The sequence below is a fragment of the Dama dama genome, chromosome 17 (assembly GCF_033118175.1).
Source record: "Dama dama isolate Ldn47 chromosome 17, ASM3311817v1, whole genome shotgun sequence".
NCBI lineage: Eukaryota > Metazoa > Chordata > Mammalia > Artiodactyla > Cervidae > Dama > Dama dama.
This window is the reverse complement of record NC_083697.1, coordinates 32,478,985-32,506,977: the sequence shown is the minus strand read 5'-3', so window position 1 is coordinate 32,506,977 and position 27,993 is coordinate 32,478,985. Positions and strand designations below refer to the sequence as shown.

At 45.5% G+C, this 27,993-nt stretch overlaps 1 protein-coding gene across 2 annotated transcripts in view; it reads right to left on the bottom strand.

The window, feature by feature from the left end:
- Positions 1-2,902: 2,902 nt before the first annotated feature.
- Positions 2,903-27,993, bottom strand: part of TSPAN5 (tetraspanin 5) — a 188,788-nt gene continuing 163,697 nt past the window's right edge. For both annotated transcript variants that reach the window (XM_061164362.1, XM_061164363.1), the window contains exons 3-8: positions 16,994-17,140; positions 12,424-12,594; positions 9,998-10,123; positions 7,503-7,550; positions 7,290-7,406; positions 2,903-5,045 (exon numbers count right to left, since the gene is read on the bottom strand). In XM_061164362.1, coding sequence (XP_061020345.1) covers positions 4,980-5,045; positions 7,290-7,406; positions 7,503-7,550; positions 9,998-10,123; positions 12,424-12,594; positions 16,994-17,140 — 675 coding nt within the window. In that variant the 3' untranslated portion in view covers positions 2,903-4,979. The remainder of the gene's footprint in view (positions 5,046-7,289; positions 7,407-7,502; positions 7,551-9,997; positions 10,124-12,423; positions 12,595-16,993; positions 17,141-27,993) is intronic.

Below are 27,993 nucleotides of genomic sequence, written 5' to 3'. Positions count from 1 at the left end.
CCCCATCTATAAACAATGTCTGAGCCTAGGCAGCAGGGCAGGGCCCAGCTTCGACCTGTACACATTGCCGCAGTGCCCCGGAAACTTTCAGCAGCAATATCAGGACTTAGATGGTGAAGGGAGCCGAAAACCTGCCCCCTGACTTTCCAAAAGCAGCTCTGTCATTTTCACGAATGTCAAAGGCATAAAACACCTACCCACTCTCAGCAAGCAACATATGGCTGTACACCCTCAGGTTCCTCCAAAGAGCTAGTGCCTCTGAGCAGACTGCGGTCACTCTTCCCACTTGTCAGGAGCGCTTTTACATGATCGCCACTAGAGGGCAGGCTATTAAAACGTTCCTTTCAAACGAGAGGCTCTGCAAAAGCAAAAGCTGACACAAGCTGAAGAGCTGCACATTTAAAAGGCGGCTTTCGAGCTGGCCCTCTCGCACACGAACTGCAACAACACGGCCAGTGAAGAGCAACAGCATGCAGACCGTTACCTGTTTGTATGCTAGCGTTTGCTTTTTGGAGTCGCTTTACAGCGTAAAGCCCAGGAACCCACCTGCTCTTCCTTCAGCTTTTCTACTGTTGGGAGCTCCTGGAAGTGAAGGGGTAAATTGCATTGGCCAGGACAGCTCCTGAGGAGCTTGCTTTGGGCTACAGGAAATCAGGATGGACTCACTCGGGCATCCCTCCCCTTGGAGGCCAAACTTATACAAGAACTACTCAGCATGCTGCTGCTGCTGCTGCTAAGTCGCTTCAGTCGTGTCCGACTCCGCGCGACCCCATAGACGGCAGCCCACCAGGCTCCGCCGTCCCTGGGATTCTCCAGGCAAGAACACTGGAGTGGGTTGCCATTTCCTTCTCCAATCCCCCCCAAAGAAGCTGTATTCAATTAATTATTCAATTAACTGTATAAGCTGTATTCTTTAACTAAGTCTTGAAAACTATAATGTTATAAACTCTTGTTGCAAACTCTTTCAAAAAGAAAGGCTCAAGTCTACAGATGCTTTGGTCCCTGAGCAGTCTGGCCTCCCCTCTCTGACCCCTACCCCCAGCCAGATACACCTGCCTTGTCTGTTGTCCCGCCTAGACTTTATCATGTCACCACAATAAGGCCAAGATAGAGTATTTCCAAGCACTGCATTTTCCTTCTCATTCAAAGCTTAGGCTTCCTCCTCCTGAGAAGGCATCACAAAGCAGCAGCCCCCTGGCCTCCCTGGAGAGAGCTGGCCACCAACCGTGATGGCCAGTGTTTATGGAGAGGTTCCCAGTCCTTCCTTGGAGGTCTCCACAGGATCTCCCTAGAGGAGGAGGGCTTCGTGGAATAAATGACAAAAGAGCTGGGGGGGGGGGCCTTGCCAGGTCCCTGGGCCCGGGGTTCTCATTGTTCAGCCCACCAGCTTCCCAGGGCTCTGGTCCAAGCCCTCCGGAAACAGGAAACTGCAGAATTAGTGCATCCCTGCCTGCTCTCCCCCGACCCCCACCACCGCCAACCAACACACAGGGCACGGAGGAGGAAACGGGCTGCATGACAAGAAAAAGCCAAGCAATGCTTTTCAGCATCCCCTTGAGAAAAGGGTGGCAGGGGCCTGGAGCAGGAAGAAAGCTGAAAGAGAAGGAGAGGTTTATTCTTTGTGAGGAAAACGAGGAGGAGAAAGAACAAGGAAAGGCACTTCTTTTTCAAGTGCTTCATGACATGAAATTCTATTTTTGAATTCCTGCTTTCATTAAAAAAACTGTATTAGATATTTCTAAATCACAGAAGGAAATGATATTTGTGGGCAACTGGTCAAACAAGAGAGATAAAAGACAAATCCAATAATCATCCTCCAACGTCTATCTACCAAACTTGGAAGAAACTTCCTGTAAGTTCTAAGCTTTGTAGACAAAGCATCTTTTTTACTTCTGAGCTGTGACATTTCTCCTTTGTTGGCCCAGAGTTTGCTCTGAACAAAGAGGTCCAATTACCTCACATGTACACATAATCTCTACAGCACAGCTAAGAAAACTCAAGAAATATGAATTGGTTATCTCCAGTTACCCCTGATAAATTTCCTTATAGCCATAATAACAAAACAACTTTGTCTCAAATATCCAGAGAAGTGAGCTACACTGTTTCTCAGACAAGTACTGGAACACAGTGTCAAGGTCTGAGAATACTTTATGAATCTTTGATTTTTATTTTCTTTTGATCTCTGAAAAAAGTCTTTAGTAGTTTGCAAGACAGAAGCCTTCTGCAGAGATAGTTCACAATGAAAGGACATTTATCAACACGCTGGTATTTTAATCTTAAAAACTCAGGTGGGTTTTTAAGAATCCTGCTCTAAGGGACTGCTAGAAATTATTTTCCCATAAAAAGCTTGTGAATATTATTAAGATTTACCTAGGTCTATGGGTCCTAATTCCTATTGTGTGTTAAATTTTCACGGGAGTTTCTTAAAAAAATACAAGCTCTGACTCCCACTCCAAGATTGCGAGGGGCAAAGCCTGATCTGTATTCTGCATGGTCCCCACGTGATGGTGATTGCAGACAGTGATTTCAGAGACAGATTTCCTACATCCTCAATTCTGCCCCATCTCTCATTAGTCTGCATCCAGCAGCACAAAGGACCTTTCCTTCCCCAGACACAAAATGTTCCCTCTCTCTTTTTTCCCTCTGAGAGAACCTGGTCAGAGGGGTGCCTTGACAAGTGTCTTTCCCAGTTTGAAAGTTCACCTGGAAACTTGTCAAAAATGCACATTCTCAAGCTCCACCCAAGACCCACTAAATGAGAAATTCTGGGGATGTGGCAAACCCAGTAATCTGTGTGCTAACAAGCTTTCCAGGAGATTCCAATGCATGCTAACGTCTGATCACCATTGGATTAGAGAATTTCACAACCACAAGAGAGAATGAAGACAGATAGAACTCCATGTAAGGTAGAACCAAGTTTATTAATGACAGCCTTTATTACAACCACTCTCAAGTGTAAAAAAAAAAAAAAAAAGGTGATTAATTAAAATTTAGAACTCGGACTTGCTGTTTGGCCTTTTACTGGATGTGCCAAAGGGTGGGAAGCTGGCCTGATTCTGAATCAACTGGTCAGGTGGAGTTCACTGGAGAATGAATGAGGTAACAAACAAGACAAGAGTGCCAACCAGAGGGCTCAAGTCTTCTCCAGGTTTGAGTGAAAATCAATATGGAATGACAACAGTGGTGGGGACAGACATGAGATAAAATCATCTCACAGCCAGGATACGGAATGAACATCTCTTAACTACACAGAGACACAAACACACACATGCAGAGTCATACACGCCTTAACTCTGGAGACTAGATTTTCAAAGAATTTTTGTCCTTTCTCTGAGCAGACGGACACGTTCATCAGCCACGGCGATGCAACATGGGGCCAAAATGGAAAACCTGGCTAAGTTTCCACAAGCTACGCTAGCTGGCTGCCCGGTTCTGTGTGGGCAAATGTGTCATCACTGTGATACATGCCTGTGGTTTTCCCACAGACTGATATCTGCTCCCCGGGGTAGGGGACATCCTGGTAGACACCAGTTAGGATTAAACTCTGGGGCAAAACTCGTCCCCCACACCTGGAGTGGGGACAGGGCAGACGGCAGTTTCTACAAGTGTTTCCCGCCTCATCACCGAGCTCTCGGCCGATCAGCGCTCCCTCTTGAGACATCTGCGCTTTGTCACTGTTCTGCTGGCGAGTCGGCGCAGAGGACAGACGCAGCTCTGGTCTCGACCTCGGCTTTTGTTTTTTGTTGTTGTTTCATAAAAACAAACGAAAACCAGAAGGAAAAACCACCAGAAGCTTTTGACTCTGTCAACACCATTTCAGAACTGGGCTTAATTCGATTCCAAGAGAAAGGGGGAGCCTGCAGAAGAGGCCATGACGATCGCGCGACATGGAGCAGAGACTGAGTCCACAGACACACCTGGCACGTCCAGCTGGTCCCTTCCCACACGGGCAGGACACGCCACTCAAGGCTGCGGACCCCACGAGATAAATGCTGACAGAAGAACGTTTATAAAGGCTTGTAGGAGACACGGCATGAAAAGGAGCTGGTGGATTCAGATTCACAGGTCATGCAGAGAGATTATATAAAAAATTAATATTCTAGCTGAGTAAAAAAAAAAAAAATCTAAAATGTAAGAGAAACTGTATCATAGCTTTCACTTCTGGAAGACAAAAAAAGGGGGGAGGGCCACAACAAAACAAAGCCCCAGAATGTTCCATTTCCAAAAAACCCAATAACTAATTTGGTGGGCTGCAGTATTCACTACCTCTTTTTCTCCTTGGATTTCATTGATAAATAAAGCTCAGGCCTACTTACAGAAAAGATCTGTCCTGCTAGAATTCGGCATCGTGAAATGTTCCAAAGCCCCTGCTCAGCACACAAGGAATACACAACTTCTACAAGGACACACTCCAGGAGAGACCAGATGAGTCCACCCAAGCTCCTTGTCGAATGCGGTCACAAAATGGGAACCCAAAGGCAAGCTGTTCTCTTCCTGGGAGGATGGTTGTTAATGGTTCCTTGAAACATACAGCGAAGGGATGCTGAAAACACACCCCTCCCAGGTAAGGGGCTGAGTCTCAGAAACGACACACCTCCTCAGGCCGTTAACACAGAAGACAGCCTTCCCACCACCGAAGCAGGGACAAGACTCTTCCACAAACTCAGTACATCTGGCTCCCCCACCCTCCCTTCTTTTTTTCCATTTGGTAAGTATCCAACCTTCCAGAAATTCATGGCTACAGTAGAGATTCATGGCGCAAAGACTTTCATACTGGTTATTTTTTAATTCTGTCAGTGAGCAGCATTTCCCAGTTTACCTCCCCCCGCAAGAAAACTAAGTTCTTGGCAGCTCCATCAGTTGGGATTGCGGGATGCCTCTGAGATCAGAGTCCGTGCAGCATGGGTATCAGGTGGGCGCACTGGAGGGTCAGGAAGGCTGGGTCTGTCCAGTGTCTGGAAGTGGCTGTAGCAGGCGCTCTACCAGCTAGCCCTGACAGCCTCGATATCACTCACCAGGTTCTGGGCCAGGCAGATCCCGAAGATCTGAGAAAGGGAAGAAAGGCATCAAATGGCCGAAGGTTTAGGCTTTGTTGGCTACTGAATCCTATTTTTAAAAAAAATCTTTGATTTTCAAAATTGAGATAGAATTCACATCCCACAGAATTCATCATTTTAAAGTGTATAATGTAGCGATTCTCAGTACATTCATGAGAATGTGCAACCATCACCACACTATCTTAATCCAAAGCATTTTCATTATCCCCCAAAGAAATTCTGTACCCTGGGACAGTCACTCCACCCGCCCCCTCATCCTGGCAGTCCTAGAAATCACTAAGCTATTTTCTGTCTCTGTGGATTTGCTTATTTTGACATAGAACTAGAATCATACAATATATGGCCTTTGTGTTGGTCTGCTTTCATGGAGTGAAATGTCTTCAAAGTTCATCCATCTTGCAACAGCAGTTTGATTCTTTTGATGGCTGAATACTGTTCCATTATATGGATAAAGTTCATTTTGTTTATCCATTCATCAGATGATGGATATGTGGATGGTTTCCACTTTTTGGCTATTGCAAATAATGCTGCTATGAACACTGGTGTACAAGTTTTTGGGTAAACATGCTTTCAGTACTTTGGGGCACATACCTAGGAGCAGAATTGCTGAGTCATATGGTTACTCTAATTTTCTCAATGAACTAGCAAATTGTTTCCCAAAGATACTGCGTCCATTTCATTCCCTTTAGTGATGTTTGAGGGTTCCAATTTCTCTACATCCTAACCAGTTCTTATTAATGTCTGTCTTTATTATAACCAACTTAGTATGTGTGAAGTGGTATCTCACGGTGGTTCTGAATTTCTCTAATAATTAACGATGTCATTACAAAGAGCTAATGTGTATCTTCGGAGTAATGTCTATTCAAATCCTTTGCTCACCTTTAAATTGGGTTTATCTTTTTTTATAGTTGAGTTGTTCTTTATATATGCTATACACAGGACCTTTATCAGAGGTACTGATATGTAAATTTTTTTCTCCCATTTTGTGGGCTTTATTTTCACTTTCATTGTCATTGACACTTTTCATGTGTCATTTTCAGCACAAAAGTTTTTAATTTTGATGAAGTCCAATTTATCCACTTTTTGGTTGCTTGTGATCTTAGCATCATATCTAAGAAAACACTGTCTAATTCAAGATCACAAAGATTTACACCTATACTTTCTTCTAAAACTTTTATAGCTTTACCTTTTACATTTAGGTATTTGATCAGTTCTGAGTTAATTTTTATATGTGATTAGGGATCCAAATGTAGTCTTTTGTGTAAACAGTTAGCCCAGCACCATTTGCTGAAAAGACCATTTTTTCCCCATTGAATGGTCTTGGTTCCCTAGTCAAAAAAAGTCATTTGACTATAGACTAGAGGCTTTTTTTGAACTTTCAGTTCCATTCCACTAAACTATATGTCCAGCCATATGCCAGTATACACTATCTTGATTACTGTAGCTTTGTCAGAAGTTTTGAATTGGGAAGTATGAATTCTCCAACCCTGTGCTTTCTAAAGTGTGTTTTGTTATTCTGGGTCCCTTGAATTTCCATATGAATTGTAGGATCAGCTTGTCCCTTTCTGCAAATAAGTCAGTTGTCATTTTGGCAGAGGCTGCACTGAATCTTGTAGATCAATTTGGGGAGTATTGCCACCTTAACAATATTAAGTCTTCCAATCTGTGATGATGGATGACTTTCCATTTATTCAGGTCTTCTTAATTTCTTTCAACCATTATGCCTCGTTTGTGGCCCTGTCAGTTGAAAGTATCACATCTCCACAAGAAGAAAAGCCCAGTTCTTTGGCTTCCCAGGAGGAAAAGTGGGTGCTCCCTTCCCTTCCCAGCACTTTGGAAAGATGATCCAGAGACAGAAAGGAGTACAGAGTGTCTGAGAAACTCCAAAAAGTCTTAGCCTGGCCACTGGGCAAGGCTTGCCATCTGACCTTTCCTGTCTGATCAGCTGTCACAATGCCACATCACTAACCCCATGGAAACGCTGGAAAGCCAGAAGGCAACTAGTGACCCCAGCAACTTTTCCATCTTGAAAAGGATGAAAGGTTCCCTAAAGTCTTTCGGGATAGTAGCATCTGAAATCAGAGCCTTAACAAAATACAAACCAAAGAGAGTTGAGGTTTGCTCCCCAGCCCTCCAAGGTGTCTTAACAACTGTGACGTGTGGGGACTAGGCAAAGCGTCTGTCCTGGTGAGGGCTTTCCCAGGGCACCATCGCCCATGACAGCCATCTTACCTGTAGCAAGGCAATGCCTATGAAAATACCAGCCACAATGGTTAAGTTGTCCTGCAACCACTTCTCAAACTGGGGCACACAGCCTTTCGTGTAGATGACAATCTGCTGATCGACTTCCTTCACAAGGGAAGAGGAGAGCACAGCATCACCACGCAAATTCAAAAGCTCCTCCAACACCCTTCGTACTAAGCGACAAGATGGGATTCCACTTACTGGTTTTTGCCTGGCATCATAGCCACACTGTGTGTTGATGACATCTTCCTGGTAGAGAAAAGAAACAGAAAACTGAAACTCACTCTTGTCAGACAGAAAGTCCATCCACGGTCAGCAGAAGACCCCTGCTAAATGTTGGCCATAAAATGTTTATTTGGGCACACAGATGTCCCAGGCACCGTGTTAAACACTTTCATACAAAATCCCATGGAATTATCACAACATTCCTTAGGAGGTATTAAATAATCCTTCCTTTCCAAATGAGGAAAACTGAGACTCAGGAAATATCAGAAAGACTAGCGATTCCATTATGTGGGAGTCTCTGAATTCAAGGTTGATAACCTCAAGAAGCTTATGGGTTTAGGGAATTGGAGACAGACAAAAACCACAGTTAAAAGTTTCTTCTAATGACTTTCATAATGATTATCTCCATTCATGCTCTTCAGTGGGGAATTCTATTTTTGAATCTATATACTAGCATACTGGGCTTCCCTGGTGGCTCAGACAGTAAAGAATCTACCTGCAATGCAGGAGACCGAGGTTTAATCCCTGGGTCAGTAAGATTCCCTGGGGAAAGGAATGGCAACTCACTCCATTTTTCCAGGCTATTCTTGCCTGGAAAATTCCATGGACAGAGAAGCCTGGCGGGCTACAGTTCACGGGGTCACAAGTGTCAGACATGACCAAGTGTCTAAGATACAATACATGCACTTGTGCATTGTTTAAGTGGTTTTTCCATGAGAACAAGTCATTTTGATTATTAAAAGCAATGCCCTGACCACATGTGTGTGTATAGGCACCCCGACATCTCACAGGCCTGAGAAGAAACGTGGGTTCTGCTGTCTCAGGTTGGTTTATGTTTCTCCTCTGCAGGGCATGTGGTGGATTTTACTAGCTTAGCATTTATGGAATGAGACATCTTGTCCCAAAGGATCTACAATTGAAAGGGGGTGCATCTTTTGAGAATTTTCAGAATTCTGCTGGAATATTCACTCAGGGCAGAGGCAGGAGACAGCACAGCTGTGTCTGCTGCCTGGGTGGGCGCCCTGGGCTCTGTGATGGGCGCTCTCTTGCCTCCCAGCCCACCCAGGGGAAAGGAGAAGTGAGCTGGGGAGGAAGGCTGGCTTTCCTGGGGAGGGTCCAGAGCACAGTCCTCACCAATTCTCAGCCTCCTTCAGACAAAGAGAACAGCCCAGACTGAGTCTGGGGACCATTGTCCTGAGACAATTGTCCTGAGACCATTGTCCCCTTCTCTCTTTTTTAAATTGAAGGATAGTTGATTTACAATATTATATTAGCTTCAGGGGCACAGCATAATGATTCAGTGTTTTTACAGATGAACAACGGCCCCTTTTAAAGAGCCCTACACACCCCACCTTGCAGGGGAGAACCAGCCCCTGAACTCATCAGTACCCATGTGGCCCTGTCCCTCGTATGGAAGGGCGGGTCTGGGGGAGGACACTGGGGGGTTAACCAGTCAGAGAGAGGCTGAGGAGCAAGGAAGGGCGAAGGGCACCTTCTCTCTCACATTTACTGTTTTAACCCTCAATTCTGGCTTTTACATACAGCTGGGGAGCTACATTTCAAGCCATACTATGTATCAGACTTCCCTGATGGCTCAGACAAAAGAATCTGCCTGCAATGAGGGAGGTCTGGGTTCGATCCCTGGGTCAGGAAGATCTCCTGGAGAAGGGGCTGGCAACCCACTCCAGTGTTCTTGCCTGGAGAATTCCATGGACAGAGGAGCCTGGCGGGCTACAGTCCACAGGGTCGCAAAGAGTCTGACTCAACTGAGACACATTCACTATACCAGACACACAATTTGACTCAAAATATAATCAAACCCACAGTAAAGAGGGTGGCTTGTGGACAGGTTTTCTAATTTTTCCTAAAATACAAACTGCAGTGACTGTCACCATTCTGGCCAAGAGTGTGGGCAGCCACAGTCTTCCTGCAGTGGTCTCATCCGAGCTTGTCTCAGACTCCTCTCCTATTCCTAGGACTCCTTCAGAGCTGAGTCAGCAAGAAAAGGCTTACTAACCCCAAGCAATGCAGTGCTTCCGTACAAGCCCGTCCTTCTCACAAGGAAGTAATACAGGCGATACGGGCAGCTGCCTGAGTTTAGGCTCGGCTCCATCACTCGCCAGCAGTGCAAGCCTGGGAAAGCTACTTAAACTCCACAGGCCTTCACCTGAAAAGGGAAGATAATGGTAGTATCTGCCAGCGGGAAGGTTCCAAAGTGAAATGAGCCAACACGTACACAGGCTTAGAACAGGAACCAGCGCGCACCGCTTAATTAGTGTTGGGCATGAGCTGGACACGACTGAGTGACTAACACATATACGTGATTACTCCTACTGAGATGATCTGAGCTCTAACCCCCCACTCACTGCAAGAGGAGCTACAGTTAGGGACAGGTGGGTAAGAAGAGGCCTCCCGAGAGAAAAAGAAGCTGCTCATCGCACACACACGTCGGGTTTCTGGCCGTCACTTACCGCGGGGTCTTTAGTACAGCAGGAGAAGGGAACGCCGCATCGCTCTCGACTTGCATTGGAATCTGTGCAATTGAAGTAAATATTTAGGTTCCAATCATCAGCTCCAAAAGCCCCACAGCACTGCCACTAGAGCAAACAGGAGAAAATTAGAACATCTCAACTTGGAGGCGACCAGGTGCCTACGCTCCACCTGCCAGAATGACCCATACCCAGCTTCTGCCAGCTCTAACCTTCTCTCTGGCCCAGGTTTTATTTTTAAACCAAGATGAACCTAAACGGCCACCGTAAAAGCTTCTGAGTTAAGGCTGAGGGTGTGTAGTAAGCCGGTGCTGGTGATGGACAAAAGAGCCTCGAGGCCCCGTGGTGGGAGGTGGAGGACGGGCAGGGAAGGATTGTACAGCAGGGCCCAGTCAGAGCAAAGTCTGTTTGGGTCAAGTACATAAAGGAACACTCTAGAAGAACAGCAAGACAGCAAGCAGCAGCAGTGTCTGAAGGAGGCAACTGGGGTCGTGTAGGAGATCCATGGGTTTACTTCGTTTTTAAATTTCCACCTCTACACAGTTTTCATCTACTTTACTGAGATAGAACTGACATACAATAAAATGCACATATTTAAAGTATATAACTTGGTACGTTTTCACATACTTATACATCATAAAAGCATCATTGCAAGCAAGATAGTGAACATATCCGTTACCAGCTCCCCAAGTTTGAAAGGCATATTTTTTATTCTGTATCTGTTTCTATTCTGAATTTTTAAAAACAAGAGCATGGATTTAGATTTTCAGCCTAAAAACTGAAATCAATTAAAATATAATAAAACAAGCTGCTAAATTCAGTGAGTCTTAAGGCTAGGTTCCAGGGTGTCTCCATCATAAGCCCCTTTGACACTCCCCCATGCTGGCCCAGTCCAACTTCTCTGAGTTAAATAAACATCAAGCCTTGACCATCGTAAAGGTTTCAAGATCAATAGCTACTTCAAAGTATTAAAATCCAAGAGAGAAAAGTGAAATCACATGAAATAACAGAATTCCAATATAAAGCAGACAGCATCTCAAGAGAACGTGTATCCGCATGTTCTTCGAGTTCATCGGATCCTCCAAAGGCTTGGGTTGTGCATCTCCAGTTGGCCTACAAAGCTCCATCAGATCTGTCATGCAAACTAGTCAGCAATAATACTTGGCAAGGTGTGAGCTTGCATCCATTATGACCCAACAAACCAGTCAAGTCTGCTGAGGAGATGAATCAGGGCTTAATCTCACACCCGAGGGACAGCAGGCTCCAGGACAGTCGTCGCATCATAGAACAAGACCAGCACAATTCAGCTCACTTCTGAGTGCCTAACGGGGCAGGGGGTGTCCCCCATGGCAAGCGCTGATGCAGGCCTCCTCTCCTCACTTTATCAAAGGGGCCCAGCTCACTCTGGAAAACCAGCCAACCAAGAGACAGCCACAGGTCCGCTGAGTTTCTGTCTGGCCTCCAGTTCTGCCACATACACGACACGTACACGAATGTCAAACGACACAGCGGTTCAGGCCTGCTCACCCTTATCTAGCTTTTCAGTGCGGCAGATACAGGCTCTCAGTCTGCAGGACAGTAACACCTGAAGCCTAATATAAAACCAAGTACCTCTCATGAATGTCAGAATGTCCCCATGAGTTAAACAGTGGCTACTATTATTCCCATTTTACTCTTAGGGCAACAGCTCGAGGTCCTTTTAGCCCAAGGTCACTTAGCTGATCAGATTTTGGCACTTGCTGTGTGTCTTCTGGTCCCTTATATACCATTTTGCATTTTGAGTGGAACAGGGCATCTGCCGCCTCATTTGCATCGCAGAGGTCACTGTCTCACAGACATGTTGAGAAACTGGAATGGGAGATAGCTCGGCTCTATAGATAATTTACTTGTGAGAAGTCACCAAGTCTTAGAAGTTTCTCAGTTTTCAGTTTCAGGTATTCGGATAGGCATAATTTGAGGAACTTGGTGGATAAATATTCTATTGCTAAGTACATTATTATGAGCTATGAAGCATGGAGAATGACCAGGAAGGGGATCAAGAATAGAAAAAAACCCACATTAACCACCCCCCACCCACCCACCCCACCCCCCCACCAAAAAGCGGGTCTTCAAATGTTGACAGAAGTGAGCACCCTTGATGATCATCTCTTGGCCTAAGAGTTTCCTTCTTTGTTCTTAGTAGAAACTGAGATAAGTGAAAAATCAGACATTTCCCATTAGGATACAAATCATCTAAGTCATATAGCAAGTTAGAAAATAATAAACACACAAGCAAACAAATGAAAAAACCATGCAGAAGAGTCAGAGGTAGGTTGCAACTGGCAGACACAGAAGCCAGGAGGAACATTCATTGGGTTCATCCTTCCAAGAAGGCTTTCAACCTGAAAATAAGCCAAATTTAAACTTACATATTCCTGGGTGAAGTCTATGAGGTTCTGCAAATCTATGTCATCCCTGTATGCTCTGATGTTGTTGTTTATAAAGAAATACAGCTGGTCTTTGATCCAGTCTTTGAAAACAAATGCCAGAACCCCAGCAGTGAGCTCCAGGAAGAAAATAATTCCCAGGAACACAGAAAACTGAAACAAAAGACACACAGAGAACAGTGAGAAGTGCTGTTTTTGGTCACATATAGTTAAATGGTTTCTTCTAAAAAGGTTTGTAATTATATTGGGTTATTACCCATGCCCAAAGCAGATAACCTTCAATTTCTTAAGATTCATTAATAGAGTATTACACTCCAAGAAAGAATTTTTAAAAATCATTTCATAATCACATTTTAGGAGCTCTGGTGTTCCATTTTGGTAATTAACCAACAAAGCCCATAAGCAAACATGGATAATAGGAATTTCTCATTAGACCCACATTAAGGCCTAATGAGTTTCTCCTGATTAATGCACTTGTCAGACACTTGAACAATGACCTGCCCCTACCTCTGGTAAGCTTTTGTAATGTTGAAAGATAAATTATCCCAATTTTTTAAGACTGCCTGTCATTTGCTACTGTGGCCTTGATTCTGGATGGGATATATTCCTTTTCTGGATTCAGGACACCGTTTTTTAATTTGCCTTTGCACCTGCTACCTAGGGTAAAAGAGCAGATGTGTTCATCTTAGATGAAGAGGTCAAAGAGGAAGTTGGTGGGGAGTAGGGGGTGGGGAGGAGGTAAGCTGTGACACAAAAAACATTTCCCATCATGAAAACAAAATGAAACCACTGGTTTGAGCGCTTTCTTGGGAATGCGAGCCATGCCAGCCTTACCTCGCAAAGCACCAGGCTCATAATATTTTAAATAACATCAACACGCAGCCAGAGAAAGACTTCCGGCTGACATAGACAATAAGAATTTAAGAGGAAGGTTGGAGACCGCAGGATACACGGTCATTGCCCATAAATCTGGAGAAATTTCCCTTTCATCTAAAAACACCCAGAAGTGCCTCATCTTAGTCATATCTACATCCCACTCACGCCCATGGTTCTTTCCACCTCCTCCCACCCCCACATTCTCACCCTTTGCAAACTATTTCACTCAAACGGATTATGAGAAATGAGGCTGTAAAGGACCAGAGGGTAAGCTTCTGGTGACAAGGAAAGAGAGGGTGACGCTGGGGCCACCCATTCTGCTGGGCTCCTGCCATTCAGTGAGAGGCTGAGGGCGAAAGGCGCGGAAGCTGCTGCTGTGTCCACATCCAGCGAGCAGACAGCAAGGCGCTCAGGAGAGGAAAACACATTGGTGAGGGGTGCAAAGGGAGCTTCATAACTTACTTACAAAAATTTTTTTTTAAAAATGCTTTTTTAAATTCAACACACATCAACTGAATGGTCCCCGAGAGTGCAGACCCTGGCCTGGGTGGGCCTTGCAGAATCAAGGGCAAGTAGGACCACAGCCCTGCGCCCAAAGAGCCCACAGTCTTCCGTGATTGGGGTCGGGGGTCAAAGAGGACTGTGGGGTCAGGTCTTTCCACGTTAGACAGTGTTTATCCAAAATGCTGGGAGGAGGGGCTAGAGGGAGGGTTGGAAGGAAGAAAGGCTTTGGCCTGCCAAAGTCGAGGACCCCACGGTTCAGGCCACAATTCTAGACCTTCTAGCTCAGCCCCTCAGGTTCCACAGAGCTCCTGGCTATCTGTCCTTGGTGAGTTCACCAGAAAAGGAATCTAAACAGCTCTTAACAGTCATCAGTAGTGCCAATAATTTCAGAGTAAGCTTCCCTCAATCTAGAAAAAAAGAGAGGAAAAAAATCCTATCACTTTTACACAGTGCCTACCCCACCACATAAAACGACTCCCTCCTTTATCAGGGAGCACTCTACACATGTAAATGTAACAGATAACACACTATAGGAATGAGAAAAGCCGTAGCTGGTTCACAGGTATGTACACGCAAACCAGAGGCCATGCAAGGGTATTAATTAGATGTCTGTCCTTGCCTCCATCAAGGTGAGGCAAGTTCACTTTCCAGTCACTCTGGTATGTTTTCTCATAATGAATCATAAGATACATAATCAGAAATTGAGTCCAAATAAAATTCTTCTCAAGTATTTGGCAGAAATCTGCCTCCCTCGGAACCGTGAGCTAATTTCCCCCATTTCCTACGGGGCAGAGACTGACGCACAGAAGGCATCTCAGGGCCTCAGTCAATCAGGAAGCTCCAGTCCCAGCTCCTGGATTTCCCTCAGCAGTTCTCTTAGCCTTCTGGCATCCAACCTTTGAGGCTGTTTGGAGCCGTGTTGACATTTACTTCCTACTTGTGTCACAGCTCCTGCTCAAAGCATATTCTAGGCCAGTTTTGATTGTACTAAGTGGAGAGAGAGGGCATTTAAAATATTCTCCAAGTCTTAAAAGAAAAAACAAGAAACAACACAATTCTCTTCATTTTCAATGTGGGACTTCGTAAATTAGGATGCTAATCTAGAGAAATGTATGTATTTCTGTCTGTTCAGTTAACTCTGGTATCTTCAACTACAAAAATCATCAGATCTATGAAAGATACCACCCTTATAAACTAAACCGTATGCAAGTAAATCACATTAAAAGCGAAAAGGAGACTAACACTGATAAAATAGTGGCCAGTAGTTAAGTATGATCTGAGACCACTGAGGCTATAGAAACGCTGAGTGAGGTGAGCTCACACATTTAGAAATATCTCATGCCAAGAAGACTGGTAGGTTGGTAGGTCACAAGCAGGGACAAAGCTCTCCTGAGGACTCCAGAGGTCAAGACTAGGTGAGGAATAAAGTGTGTGTGTGTGTGTGTGTGTGTGTAAGACAAATGAAGTCTTGGAAAACTATTTGCAACATGTGGGTGTGCTGTGATTAGTCACTCGGTCGTGTCCGACTCTCTGTGACCCCATGGACTGTAGCCCACCAGGTCCTTCTGTCCATAAGGATTCTCCAGGCAAGAATACTGGAGTGGGTTGCCATTTCCTTGTCCAGGGGATCTTCCCAACCCAGGGATTGAACCCAGATCTCTCGCATTGCAGGAAGAGTCTTTACTCGCAACACAGACCTACATATAAAGAACAGGGAACCAAGCGCTCATTAAATTGTACACAGGACCAAGCAATCCTTGGCTTTCCCTGTTAGCCTGAGTTATATGAACTTGGAAGTTAAAGAGCCTCCAGAACCTTGTCTGAGGCAGAGGCGCCCAAATTCAAAATGAGTTAGCCTGGGGGCACAGATGGTGAAACTGAGTCTGCTTTTCTTAGGGAAATTAAAGAAAAGATGCCAGAGGAGACGTGGCGAAAGTGCTAAGAGGGGAATCCCATGCAGCATGGCTGTTGGGACCAGCTCTGGCAGATGCTCTTGTTTGAGGTGAACATGTCCCTAGACAATTCTGCATCAGCAGAGGAGGAGCCCAGGGACTCTCCTATCCCACCGTCTTCCCTCACCATGGGAAGGTGGGTTGTTTTTTTTTTTAATTCATTTTTCTGTTCTTGGAGAGGGAACTGGATGCTGTTGTGCCATGAGACAGACACCCACCAGAATGCCAAGCTCCAGATAGATAGGCACACTCGCTGACCACTGACTACTTCTACCAAACTGACTTCAGAGACACACAGGGAAGCACATGCCATTTTGATCTCCTATGGAAGAAATCTCCAAAGGAAGAGGCTTTTCCTTTTCATTCTTGACTTTTAATACTTACCTACCCCTGAGTCAAACTCTTCCAAAAATACTCATGCTAACAGATCACACCAAATATCCTGCAAGCCATTTAAAAATTACGCTGGTCACACAAAGGAGGCCTTTGCCCTAGCAGAGAACACAGGAAATGTGTGTTTACTGTTTCTCTATAGTCACCAGAACCTCCTGTTTAACAGATTTAATCTGGACAGGTCACAGCCACTGTGCTTATGTCTGGCTTCTCTGAACCAACTACCTGAAACTCAGTCAGCTTTCTACTGACTATGTGCTCAAAAGAGGGGGCAAAAATCAACCAAAAGAAGAAAACTAGATACGTATACAGACCTACCTTAGTCCTAAAGCTATTTTAGGGGCTGGACTGCAAACTTGTGATATCTATGTACAAAACCCCCACGGGTGGTGCCGATGTTATCAAGGAGACATGGGTAGAGGGGGCTTCCCAGCTGGTGCTAGTGATAAAGAACCCACCTGCCAATGCAAGAGACGTAAGAGACATGGGTTCAACCCCTGGGTCTGGAAAATCCCCTGGAGGAGGGCATGGCAGCCTACTCACAGTATTCTTGCCTGGAGAATCCCATGGACAGAGGAGCCTGGTAGGCTACAGTCCATAGGGTTGCAGAGAGTCAGATACAGCTGAGTGACTTAGCACACAGGCACCTGGGTAGGGGAGGATGGTGGTGGGTATCTAAAGTGCTCTCCTAAAAGAAAAGCATTACCCAGGCCACAGTCTTGCCACACAGTGCCTTTAGTTGCGGCTCACTCTTGCCTCAACAGGGTGTCTGCCTGATGTGAGATGAGGGTCTGGCTCTCGGTGTGTAAGTGGAGTACGGTACTTACAAACTTGAGAAGGAAAGTGTTTTCTCGCAGAGCTCCAATGCACCCAGCAAATCCCAGGATGAACATCACTCCTCCCACCACGAGGAAGAGCCAAACCGGGTCAAAGCCGCCGAGATCGGTGATGGAAGAGATGTTGGACAGAACTCCCTATTGGACAGAACACACAACAGGGCATTGGGAGGCAGGGTCAGTTTTCCAGCATCAAAAGATGACCGCCGCGGTCTCTCCCCGCCCCACCCCAGGAAAACTTCACAGGTGATCTCATCACGTCACATCACGGCAAGAAACACTACCACGTAGACAGAGAAAAGAAAAAGAGAAGAAAAACTACTTTCTTTCCAAGGTCTAGATGGGTTCCTATTTTTGGTAAAACTATATAAAGCAAAGACATGATCCCAAGAAACTGTCACCAGATCCTGTATGGAAAAGATATGGTTGTTACCTTTGCTTTCTGTATCTCCAAATACAAGTGGTCCTGAGTGAAAAACAGACGTGTAGGAAAAACACTTTTCAACACCCAAAAGGAATCATTCTTATAGCACCGAGGCATGCAGATGCCAGACCAGGGCCAGCTCCGAGCCCTTGGCATTTCTCAGGAAGTAAGGGTAGAGCTGCTAACATGTTAAAGCTAACATGGCAGCCAGCCCCAGCCCCAAAACCCTTAAAGTTTTCCAGAGAAAAACTCACCTCAGGCCTACCCTTGAAATTTCAGGAGACCTCACCGAGCTCAGATCCCCACAGCCCACTTGGGTGGTGTGTACTGATGGCCTACCCATGTTGAGTTACTAGGGTATTTCCTTACTCCCCTTTTTTTAAGGACTGGGATTTAAATGACTTACAAATCAAAGGCTATTCCCCAGCTTGCAACCTGTTTATTCTCCTGCCAAAAGAACCCAGAGTAATTTCATCTCTCCACAAATAATACCACTACTTTACTGAAATCTTTTCTTCCTTAAGTGTGATACCACATCAAATAGTACCCAGAATCTATGTTAGAAATTATATGAGATTTTTTTTCTCTATAATGGAAGGTATATATTTAATATTCATTCTTACAGAGGCCAGCTACTGTTATTTTGAAACCATGAAAGTTTGTCAGTCTTAAATATCCAATATCATCAATATTTTTTTTATCTTATTAAATTTGTTTTGAGCTCTCAAAATACCCCCAGAGTACCATGACATAGTTTGCTATAAAGCCTTTAAAATTAAACAATTTGTTTTCAAAGCATCCCCAATAACCTGGAAGAATAGGAAGCAATCATCTCCTTTTATACTTGAGGAAAATGGAAACAGAGAGGTCTGGTGGCTTGCTGAAGATCTCACAGCTATTGATTTTTTAGAACCAGAACAGAATACCTATTTCAATAATCCTTGTCTACCAAATGGAAGCTATGTATTTGCTTCCCAGCACTTCTCAGTCAGCACTAATCAACACCAGAGCTTAGGGTTTTTATGTTTTAACCCGTTTTGGCTTAAAGCTCAACATTCAGAAAACTGAGATCATGGCATCTGGTCCCATCACCTCATGGGAAATAGAAGGGGAGACAGTGGAAACAGTGTCAGACTTTATTTTTTTGGGCCCCAAAATTACTGCAGATGGTGATTGCAGCCATGAAATTAAAAGACGCTTGCTCCTTGGAAAGGAAAGTTATGACCAACCTAGACAGCATATTAAAAAGCAGAGACATTACTTTGCCAACAAGGGTCTGTCTAGTCAAGGCTGTGGTTTTCCCAGTGGTCATGTATGGATGTGAGAGTTGGACTGTGAAGAAAGCTGAGAGCCGAAAAATTGATGCTTTTGAACTGTGGTGTTGGAGAAGACTCTTGAGAGTCCCTTGGACTGCAAGGAGATCCAACCAGTCCATCCTGAAGGAGATCAGTCCTGGGTGTTCACTGGAAGGACTGATGCTGAAGCTGAAACTCCAATACTTTCGCCACCACATGCAAAGAGTTGACTCATTGGAAAAGACCCTGATGCTGGGAGGGACTGGGGGCAAGAGGAGAAGGGGGCGACAGAGGATGAGATGGCTGGATGGCATCACTGACTCGATGGACATGAGTTTGAGTAAACTCCAGGAGTTGGTGATGGACAGGGAGGCCTGGCATGCTGCGATTCATGGTGTCGCAAAGAGTCGGACACGACTGAGCGACTGAACTGAACTGAACTGAAGGTTGTAGCAACACTGAACAAGAGAGTTTGTTTGTAAGGTTTTTGTTTCTTGTGGGGGGTGGGGGTGGGCAGGGGTCACCGTAAGGACAATAATAGAATATTAATAATAGTACACATGAGGCATAAAGGACTCTTACAATGTTCAATTAAACCTTATGAAAAAGGCCAGGGTTTAAATAAAGTCACAAATGAAGGGCTGAGGGATTATTAAACACTTAGGAATGTAGGGTGTATTCACTAATGTCTGGGGTGACATCATACAAGACAACCACACCCTTCATGAAACTGCATAGACCAATGGTTTGATCCAATCTTGTGTTTCTTAGAGTTCCAAGTTCTGAACTATGAGTACTGCACAGGGAAAAAGGAACACACAGAAATACCATAATCAATTCTCCACCTACACAAACGATGCTGAGGGGAAAAAAAATTGCTAGAGAAGTCAGACAAAATCTAAGTGATGGTTAAGTGGTGAGGGTCACGCAATGGGGAGAAATCAACCTCTCCCCTCAGAATACCTATAAACATAGGTGTTGATACTTTAGGTCGTGATGTTTTGGACCCACTCAGCCAGAAGAGGAGAGGGCTTTGGGGCTATATGATAACATTCTTACACTTTATAAAGTCAACTTAATTACAGGAGAAGTAGATTCAATTTGGCACCAAGGCTGGAAGAGACAGGAAAGAGATGTCAGTTCCAGTATAAAGAGACCTTTCGAAGGCCAGCAGGTCTCCAGTCATGGGATGGAGAAGGCTGCTTGAGAAACCAGGGCTTCCCTTCATGGGGGCACTCCCCCTCACGAGGGAGTCAAAGTTGTGAACCTACGTCAGCAGGGCTCCAGGAGGGATTCTCAAAGTGAAGGGGAAATAGGGACTTACTGACCTTTAGGTTCCTTCCAACTTTAAGACCATTCTATGATTTCATTCATGTTTAATGGGCTTGTTGTTTTGTGATTCACACCAAAGTCTGAGCAAAGATCAGATTGTTCCCAAACACTCTTTGGTGATCCATGGCTGTACACAAAGAGCTCCATGGATAACAGGGACAGTTATCTGGGGAATTCAGCAAAACAAGCAACCCCCTCCTCCAACACACATACACACCTGGGCCTGAAACACCAAGACATTCCCTCCTTTAAAGGCAAAAAAAAGTGCAATCCCAACTGTCAGTAGATTCCTGGGGCACTGTCCTCTCTGGGTTTAATTTGGAATATGAGAATTTGGCTTCTCAGACAAACTCATTTTCATACTTTTAGATTCCCCAGCCTGCAGGGGCAGTTTTAATTGAGAGGCCTTCAACTGTTTCCATGGAAACAACAATCATCTGGGGCCCGAGCTGGACTGCAGATCCTACTCATTTAATCCTACATTGTGGCAAAAGACAGGGCTGGAGCCAGATACTGAGAGCTCGGAGGAAATAAAATTCTGCAAAGGACAGAAAAGACGACCAAGAACTTTATTTTTAATGAATTCCAGGTAGTTATCTGTTGGAAACCAACTTAAATCTTAAAACACAAAGTGTGGCAGTCAAAGCCCAGTTTTCTTTTCCTTAGGATTAGGATGGCTTACCTGAATGGAGATAGAAAAAAAAAGACTTTCACCTGTGCGATGCCTCCAAATAGTCACTAAAGAGCAGTCTTACTGCTTCTAACTACACAGAGCGACCAAAGAGGAGCTGAACATAATCATGGCAACAAAGACTGTGGATTACAAAAATGACAGTTCACTCTTCTGCTGTCTCAAAGATGGGGTCTTTCCCTGGACTTTTTGATTGTGTTAAGCTCAATTTGACAAATGAGTAAGAAGTGCTAGAACATGCCAGCTGAAGAATAATTATAATTAAAACTTGTAGTTAACAAGAAGCCGGAAGGAAAAAAAAAAATCTAAGATTACAGTTAAGTCAGCCAAGGGATTTAAAATAGACATTCAGATTCGTGGTAAATCCTCAGGAATGTGCAAGCCCGCCGGCGGCAGACACCTAGGCTTCGAGGAACCTAGAGGAGGCCACCACCCTGTTCTTCTGGGAACAGGGCCTCCTCCTCCTTATAAAAGTCCACTCTCCCGAAACCCACTCCGTGAGCCACTCAGAGTTCTCACATAACCCCACCACCTGGGTGAGAGTCAGAAGGCCTGAAATTCCCTTCCTCAACCCCAGGATTTAGAGTAAATATCTGTCTCTAGTGGCTGAAGCTATGAAAGGTTCAACTCTGGAGCCACGTGCTGTGTGTTTTTCACTTTGTGGAGAAAGTCAATCTGCAGCGAGAAATGGGTAACAAGAGTAGGGAGAGAAATCCTACCGATATTTAGATCCTGGCCTGACCAAGAGTTCTGCAAGTCACTCAGGATCCTTAGACTCCATGACTGCATAAACTTGTTCTATCTGGAGCCGATTTGCACCTGAAGAGTTCCACACAACAGAACAAAGCATTGAATACACGGTGCTTTATCGCTGCATGTGTGGGTACATACACGGACACACACAGACACACATACAAGCACAACAAAAACTAAAGTTCCCTGGAGAGCGCAGCATGGAAACATATACACTAACGCATGTAAAACAGACAGACTCAGGGAACTCAAACTGGGGCTCTGTGACAATGTAGAGGGCTGGGATGAGGTAGGAGGCGGGAGGAAGGGGACATAGGTATACCTATGGCTGGCTAGTTCGAGTTGATGTTTGGCAGAAACCAACACAGTATTGTAATTATCCTTCAATTTAAAAAAAAGGGAAAAAAAAGAAATAAAATTTATCCATTTGAGTTTTTATTAAAAAAAAAAAACAAAAACCTAAAGCTCCCAATTTACACGGGAAAAAAGTGTTGGGCATGGGGTGGGAAGCAGACAGAAGGTGGGATGGGAAGGTGAAGAGACAAGTGTTAGATTTAACGATACCTTTACTCAGCTAGTTGCTATTTCCAGTCCACACAGCAACTGAATCAGTGTAAATTGTCTCATTCATGTTGACTCAATATCAACTCAGTATCATTTATGAAACAAGCAATTATGGAAGGAACTTTTAGGTTTTGTCCATGTCACCGACAATACATACATGATTTCAGCTCTAGTTCTCCATATTGACTTGAATGTTCAGTCCTTGGGTTTAAATAACAACTTTTTAAAACTCAAACTTATTGGGGAAAAAAAAAGCTAATACAAAATGTTACCTGGCTGCCCTCCTTTGCACCCCAAACTACTGCTGATGTGAGAACACATACAGCCTGCATGTACACCCCACTAGGAAGTCCTCCTCTTCCTTCTGCGTGTATCCTGCAGCAAAGCCCTGGGAGTCAAAGACGTCAAGGGTACTAGATTTTGTGTGTAAGCTCAGAAAATATCATCCTCTGAAGTGGAATCTAATCAGAAGAAGGATAAATGGATGAGGAGCGGAGTAGCTGTCCATATGTACTTATTCCTTTAGTCATTTGAGATGGTTGATGTGAAGGTGAAGATCTGTATAGCAGCAGCAAAGACAGAAAAGAAAAGAGTCAGAGTGAGAGAGAAAGCCAGAGACCAAGACTGCAGGTCACAAGAAGAATAAATTCAAATACCACAGTCTCAAGAATACAGGTGGATTTCCTATACACATATTCATTGTTAATACATTGCATGCATGTTAAGTTACTTCGTCGTGGCTGACTCTCTGCAAACTCATGGATTCTCTGTCCATGGGATTCTCCAGGCAAGAATACTGGAGTGTGGTGCCATGTCCTCCTCCAGGGAATCTTGCCAACCCAGGGATTGAACCCCTCTCTCTTACGTCTCCTGCATTGGCAGGCGGGTCCTATACCACTGGCACCACCTGGGAAGCCTGTTAATATATTAAGATTACATTAAGAAACATAAGTATAAATGAGCATTCATAAGAATTCTTCATATTCATACTATCTACATGAAAGTGAAAGTCGCTCTGTCGTGTCTGACTCTCTGCAACCCCGTGGACTATAGAGTCCATGGAATTCTCCAGGCCAGAATACTGGAGTGGGTAGCCATTCCCTTATCCAGGAGATCTTCCCAACCCGGGGATTGAACAAACCCAGGTCTCCCACATTGCAGGCGGATTCTTTACCAACTGAGCCACAAGGGAAGCCCAAGAATACTGGAGTGGGTAGCCTATCCCTTCTCCAGCGGATCTTCCCAACCCAGGAATCGAACTGGGGTTTCCTGCATTGCTGGCGGATTCTTTACCAACTGAGCAATCAGGGAAGCCCATACTATCTATACCTGTATCTATATTCTTGTGACTCTCAGTCATCTCTTCTAAGTCTACAGCTGTTGCTGCAGCAGGAAGCAGAAGCAAAAACAAATTGGCCATAACAAAGTGCTGCTATAAAGACAAAATGAATAGCAGTCAGTTTAAAAAGTTGAAACAAATACTTTCAGCAAATTAGCCAGTCCACAAATTGGCTATAAGACAACTAGCTCTTGGCGTATCAATCTGGAGCTTTTAAGTGATGATTCACCAGTGAAAATGGGAGATTTCCACTATCCCCAAAGTACTAGACAGTATCTCACAGAACTAGGCAAGGAGACCAACAGGTGTCTCAGAAATAAGATACATTAATGGAACACAGCTGAGGCAATATCATTATAACAGAAGTTTAGACAGTCAACAAACAAGAAATGTACTGATGGGCATCTGTCACCATACAAGGGAGACTGAAATTCCAGCCACTCAGACAAGCCTGCTCTAGGGTGAGGCAGAGAACATTCCAGTCTCCTGCACGAACCATCCGGTACTCAAGCTCCCTGGCTCACCTGCAATCTCCCCCGGAATCCAGAAAAAGGGGTAGCCTAGACAAGAGCTGGGTTCTATCCCTGAGTTGGGAAGATCCCCTGGAGAAGGAAATGGCAACCCACTCCAGTATTTTGGCCTGGAAAATTCCATGGACTGTATAGTCCATGGGGTTTCAGAGTCAGACATGACTGAGCTACTTTCACTTCAGACAAGAGCTATGACAAACCTAGACAGTGTGTTAAAAAGCAAAGACATCACTTTGCCAACAAAGGTCTGTATAGTCAAGGCTATGGTCTTTCCAGTAGTCATGTATGGATGTGAGAGTTGGACCATGAAGAAGGCTGAGCGCCAAAGAATTGATGCTTTTGAACTGTGGTGCTGGAGAATACTCTTAAGAGTCCCTTGGACAGCAAAGAGATCAAACCAGTCAATCCTAAAGGAAATCATTGCATATTCATTGGAAGGACTGATGCTGAAGCTAAAGCTCTAATACTTTGGCCATCTGATGTGAATAGTGACTCCTTGGAAAAGACCCTGATGCTGGGAAAGATTGAAGAAGGAGAAGGGATGACAGAGGATGAGATGGTTGGATGGCATCACTAATGCGATGGACATGAACTTGGGCAAACTCCATGAGATGGTGAGGGACAAGGAATCCTGGCATGCTGCAGTCCATGGGGTCACAAATAGTTGGACATGACTTGACAACTGAACAACAGATAAGGTTAAATGTAGGACAGACAGACAGAGAGGATGCTGCAATATAGACTACACTGTCTTGAATTTCAGTTACACTACTTACTACCTGAGTGATCTTGGTTAAGTTACCAAGCCTGCCTAAACCTCAATTTCCACATCTGTGAAATGGTACCCTACATCATAAGGTTACTATGAGGATGTAGAAAATAATCCAAGTAAATTCAAGTATTAGGCTACATCTTTGGCAAATAATAAAAATTCAAGTTTATCAGCATCATCATTTCATCACTACTATACTGGACCAAGAGGATGACAGAGAATGCCATAGAACAGGAATCCCTTGCTCATGGCCTGTTAGGAACCGGGGCCACACAGCAAGAAGCAAGCAAGCAAAGCTTCCTGTGCCACCCCCCATCACTCGCACTACCGCCTGAACCATACCATCCCCCCAGCCCCAGCCCATCCCGTGGAAAAACTGTCTTCCACAAAACCGGTCCCTGGTGCCAAAAATGTCGGGGACCACTGCTATAGAAGCACACTGGGGGGGGGGGGGCCTCTAACCAACAGCTTTGGAGAGAAATCTATTTTGCTCTGGCACTTGGCCTGCCTGACCCCCTTCCAAGAAAGCCACACCCATGTAGGATGATGTCTTAAGGAGGTGGGAGGAACTGACCTGCCAATCAAGCTTCTTTCTCGAGAAATGGGAAGTCACCTGAAAGGCACTCAGAATAAAGGCAGAAGGGAGAGCGAGGTCAGGAGGAAGCAACAGCTAGGAGTAAGCAGAAGCCACGAGGGGGTGGGAGCCCAGAGTACAAAGAAGCGACGCAGCAGAGAAGAGAGCAGTGAGAAGCAGCCAGGCGCAGGTCAGCCGCCATGTGGCCGAGATCACACACCTCAACCAGGCCAGGGGCGCCGCTGCCGCCTGGAAACCCGACCAGGCACCCTGACCACCAGAGAGTCACGGCTGCTGGATGACTTTCCAGTTACTAAACCACGTCCCACTCCCCGTGAGGTCTCATCCTTCAGGGGTCTGATAGGCCTGGTATGTGTCAGTCACCACAGCTGTGTCCGACTCTGTGCAACTCCACGGACTGTAGCCCATCAGGCCCCTCCATCCAGGGGATTCTCCAGGCAAGAATACTGGAGTGGGCTGCCTTGTTCTCCTCCAAGGGAACTTCCCTACCCAGGGATCGAACTCCTGTCTCTTACAACTCCTGCCTTGGCAGGCGGGTTCTTTACCGCTAGTGCCACCTGGGAAGACCCTGGTATGTCTCAGTCAGGATGTGAAAAACCAGCCCATCTTCCCTCCAACTTCCATCTCCTCATCAGCACCTCATGCATTCAATAATCTCTGGAATTTAAGTCATTTCTTTCCAGGGTTCTGCAATCAAGGACTATGTTCTGAGCGTCACTGTTTCTTCCTGGAAGAGGTTTCTACACACGTGCAGATCTGAACATGCAAGCAAACTCCAGGAGGGTTTCAAGCCCATAAACCTCAGGAGCATCTGTGGTTTTCTCTAGCAGCACAGAGCGGCCTCTGTGTGCCACCTGGCAAGCTTCAGTTTCTTTTCTCTCAACTCACACAGCAAAAAAAAAAAAGGGGGGGCAAAAATAGCATCAATAAGCCCCTATGGTCTGGGACTCTTCTGCTTTGGCATATACGAGCACATTCCTTCCAGCGGCTGGATGAGAAACAGAGAGACAAGCCTATGGAATGTGCAGGCACAACCAGGCCAGATGGGCCCCTTTGAGATTTACGATTCTGCGTTCCACCTCACCCACCCTCTCTACACTACTACACTGGGGGAAACTGCCACCAGTTTTCCTAGAGAAAGAGGGGGAGCAGCATTTCCTTACTTGAGCAAGGATGCCACGACAGGACAGTTTCAAGAAAATGAGCTACTTGGAGGGGGTGGCCCTGGAGAGCTGGTAACAATGACCACAGGAAGTCCAAGCTGGGCCACAGGGCCACCTGCCCCCCAACAACTCATCAGAGATCCTCTAAAGATGTTACAGGGCAAAGTTGTTCTGCACACCCCAGAACCCCCATCTGTCTTAAGGAACTGCTGCAGCATCCAGGGAGAGGATGTAGAGAGACAGGAGCTCGCTGGGACCTGAGCAGTTCAGGGAGATGTAAGGGCACAGGGCAGCATAACTCACAGCCTGGCAAAGAGACACGAGGTTAAGGGAAGACCGGACGCTTTCAAGACATGTGGTTTCCCGTATTTTTCTTGTCAGAAAAGGTCATGGTGAGATTCAAGTAATCCTTTCTTGAAGATAAAAAAATGGCCATGACCTGCTTTTGCGGTGAGGAAGAAGACAGGCAGTCGTCTCTCAGGGCTCCAGAAAATCCTGCAACTGAGCCACCGATGGGGAGGCCAGCCATGCGGTGCCCTCGCTGGTACCGCGCTCAGGCCACGAAACCACCTCAGCCACCTGGGTGGAGCAACTGCCTCTTGGAACAAGGAAACACAGCCAGCTGCAAAAGTGTCACTTTTCAAAAACCCAGCATGTTCCGAGCCACTCTCTGGGTATTTCACGTCCATGTGCAGAAGGTGAGAAACATATCCAGAATATTCCTAAGTAAAAAGTTTAAACTGAAATATGTAATAGAGGCTCTGGTCAGAGTGTCCCTGCAACTAAAGCAAAAAAACAAAAACCAAACAACAAACGAAAAGTCTAACGTGGTGGTAGGTGATCACTGTATTCTAGAGCTTCAGAGATGCACAACTCATTCAGTTCCTGAGCAAAGAGTTTCCTGGGAATCACCTGAGAGGTGCCAGGTACCGTGCAAGTCATGGATATTCAGAGTGAACATACGGGGACACCCTCAGGAGCTAGTCTAGGGGGGACAGGTTAGGAGGAGGGTTCTGGGAAGAGGTATTAGTGTGTGTTATGTGAGTGTACACGGGAGGGGCAGAGGGTCATGTCCGCAAGTGCACAGACACAGTGGTAAGACCTGGCCCCCCACGGGGTGTACATGTGACTGTCACGAGTGGTGAGAGGAGACAGGCTGGCGGAGCGCTGCTGGGTTTGACTCTGAAGGCATTCTGAGCAGAGGAGGGTCACGTGTGAATTCGGGAAGCTCACTCCTTGGGCAGCACGTAGGGGCTGAGGAAGCTGCTGGGAGGCCCTGTGGTGATGCTGAATTGTGGGATGAAAGCCATGTAAGAGCCACACAACTGAGCGCTGACTCTGCCAGGCATGGAGCTACCTGGATAATTTCTCTCTCTCAGTTAACTTTCCAGGTACGACTATTCTCCATGGCAGCACACAGACCCAGAGACGGAGTAACTTGCCAGGTGACCCAGGTGAGAAAGTGGCAGAGCAGGGGTTTGAGCCCCACCACCTGATCCCAGAGCAGGCTTCCAACCACGATGCTCTACTGTC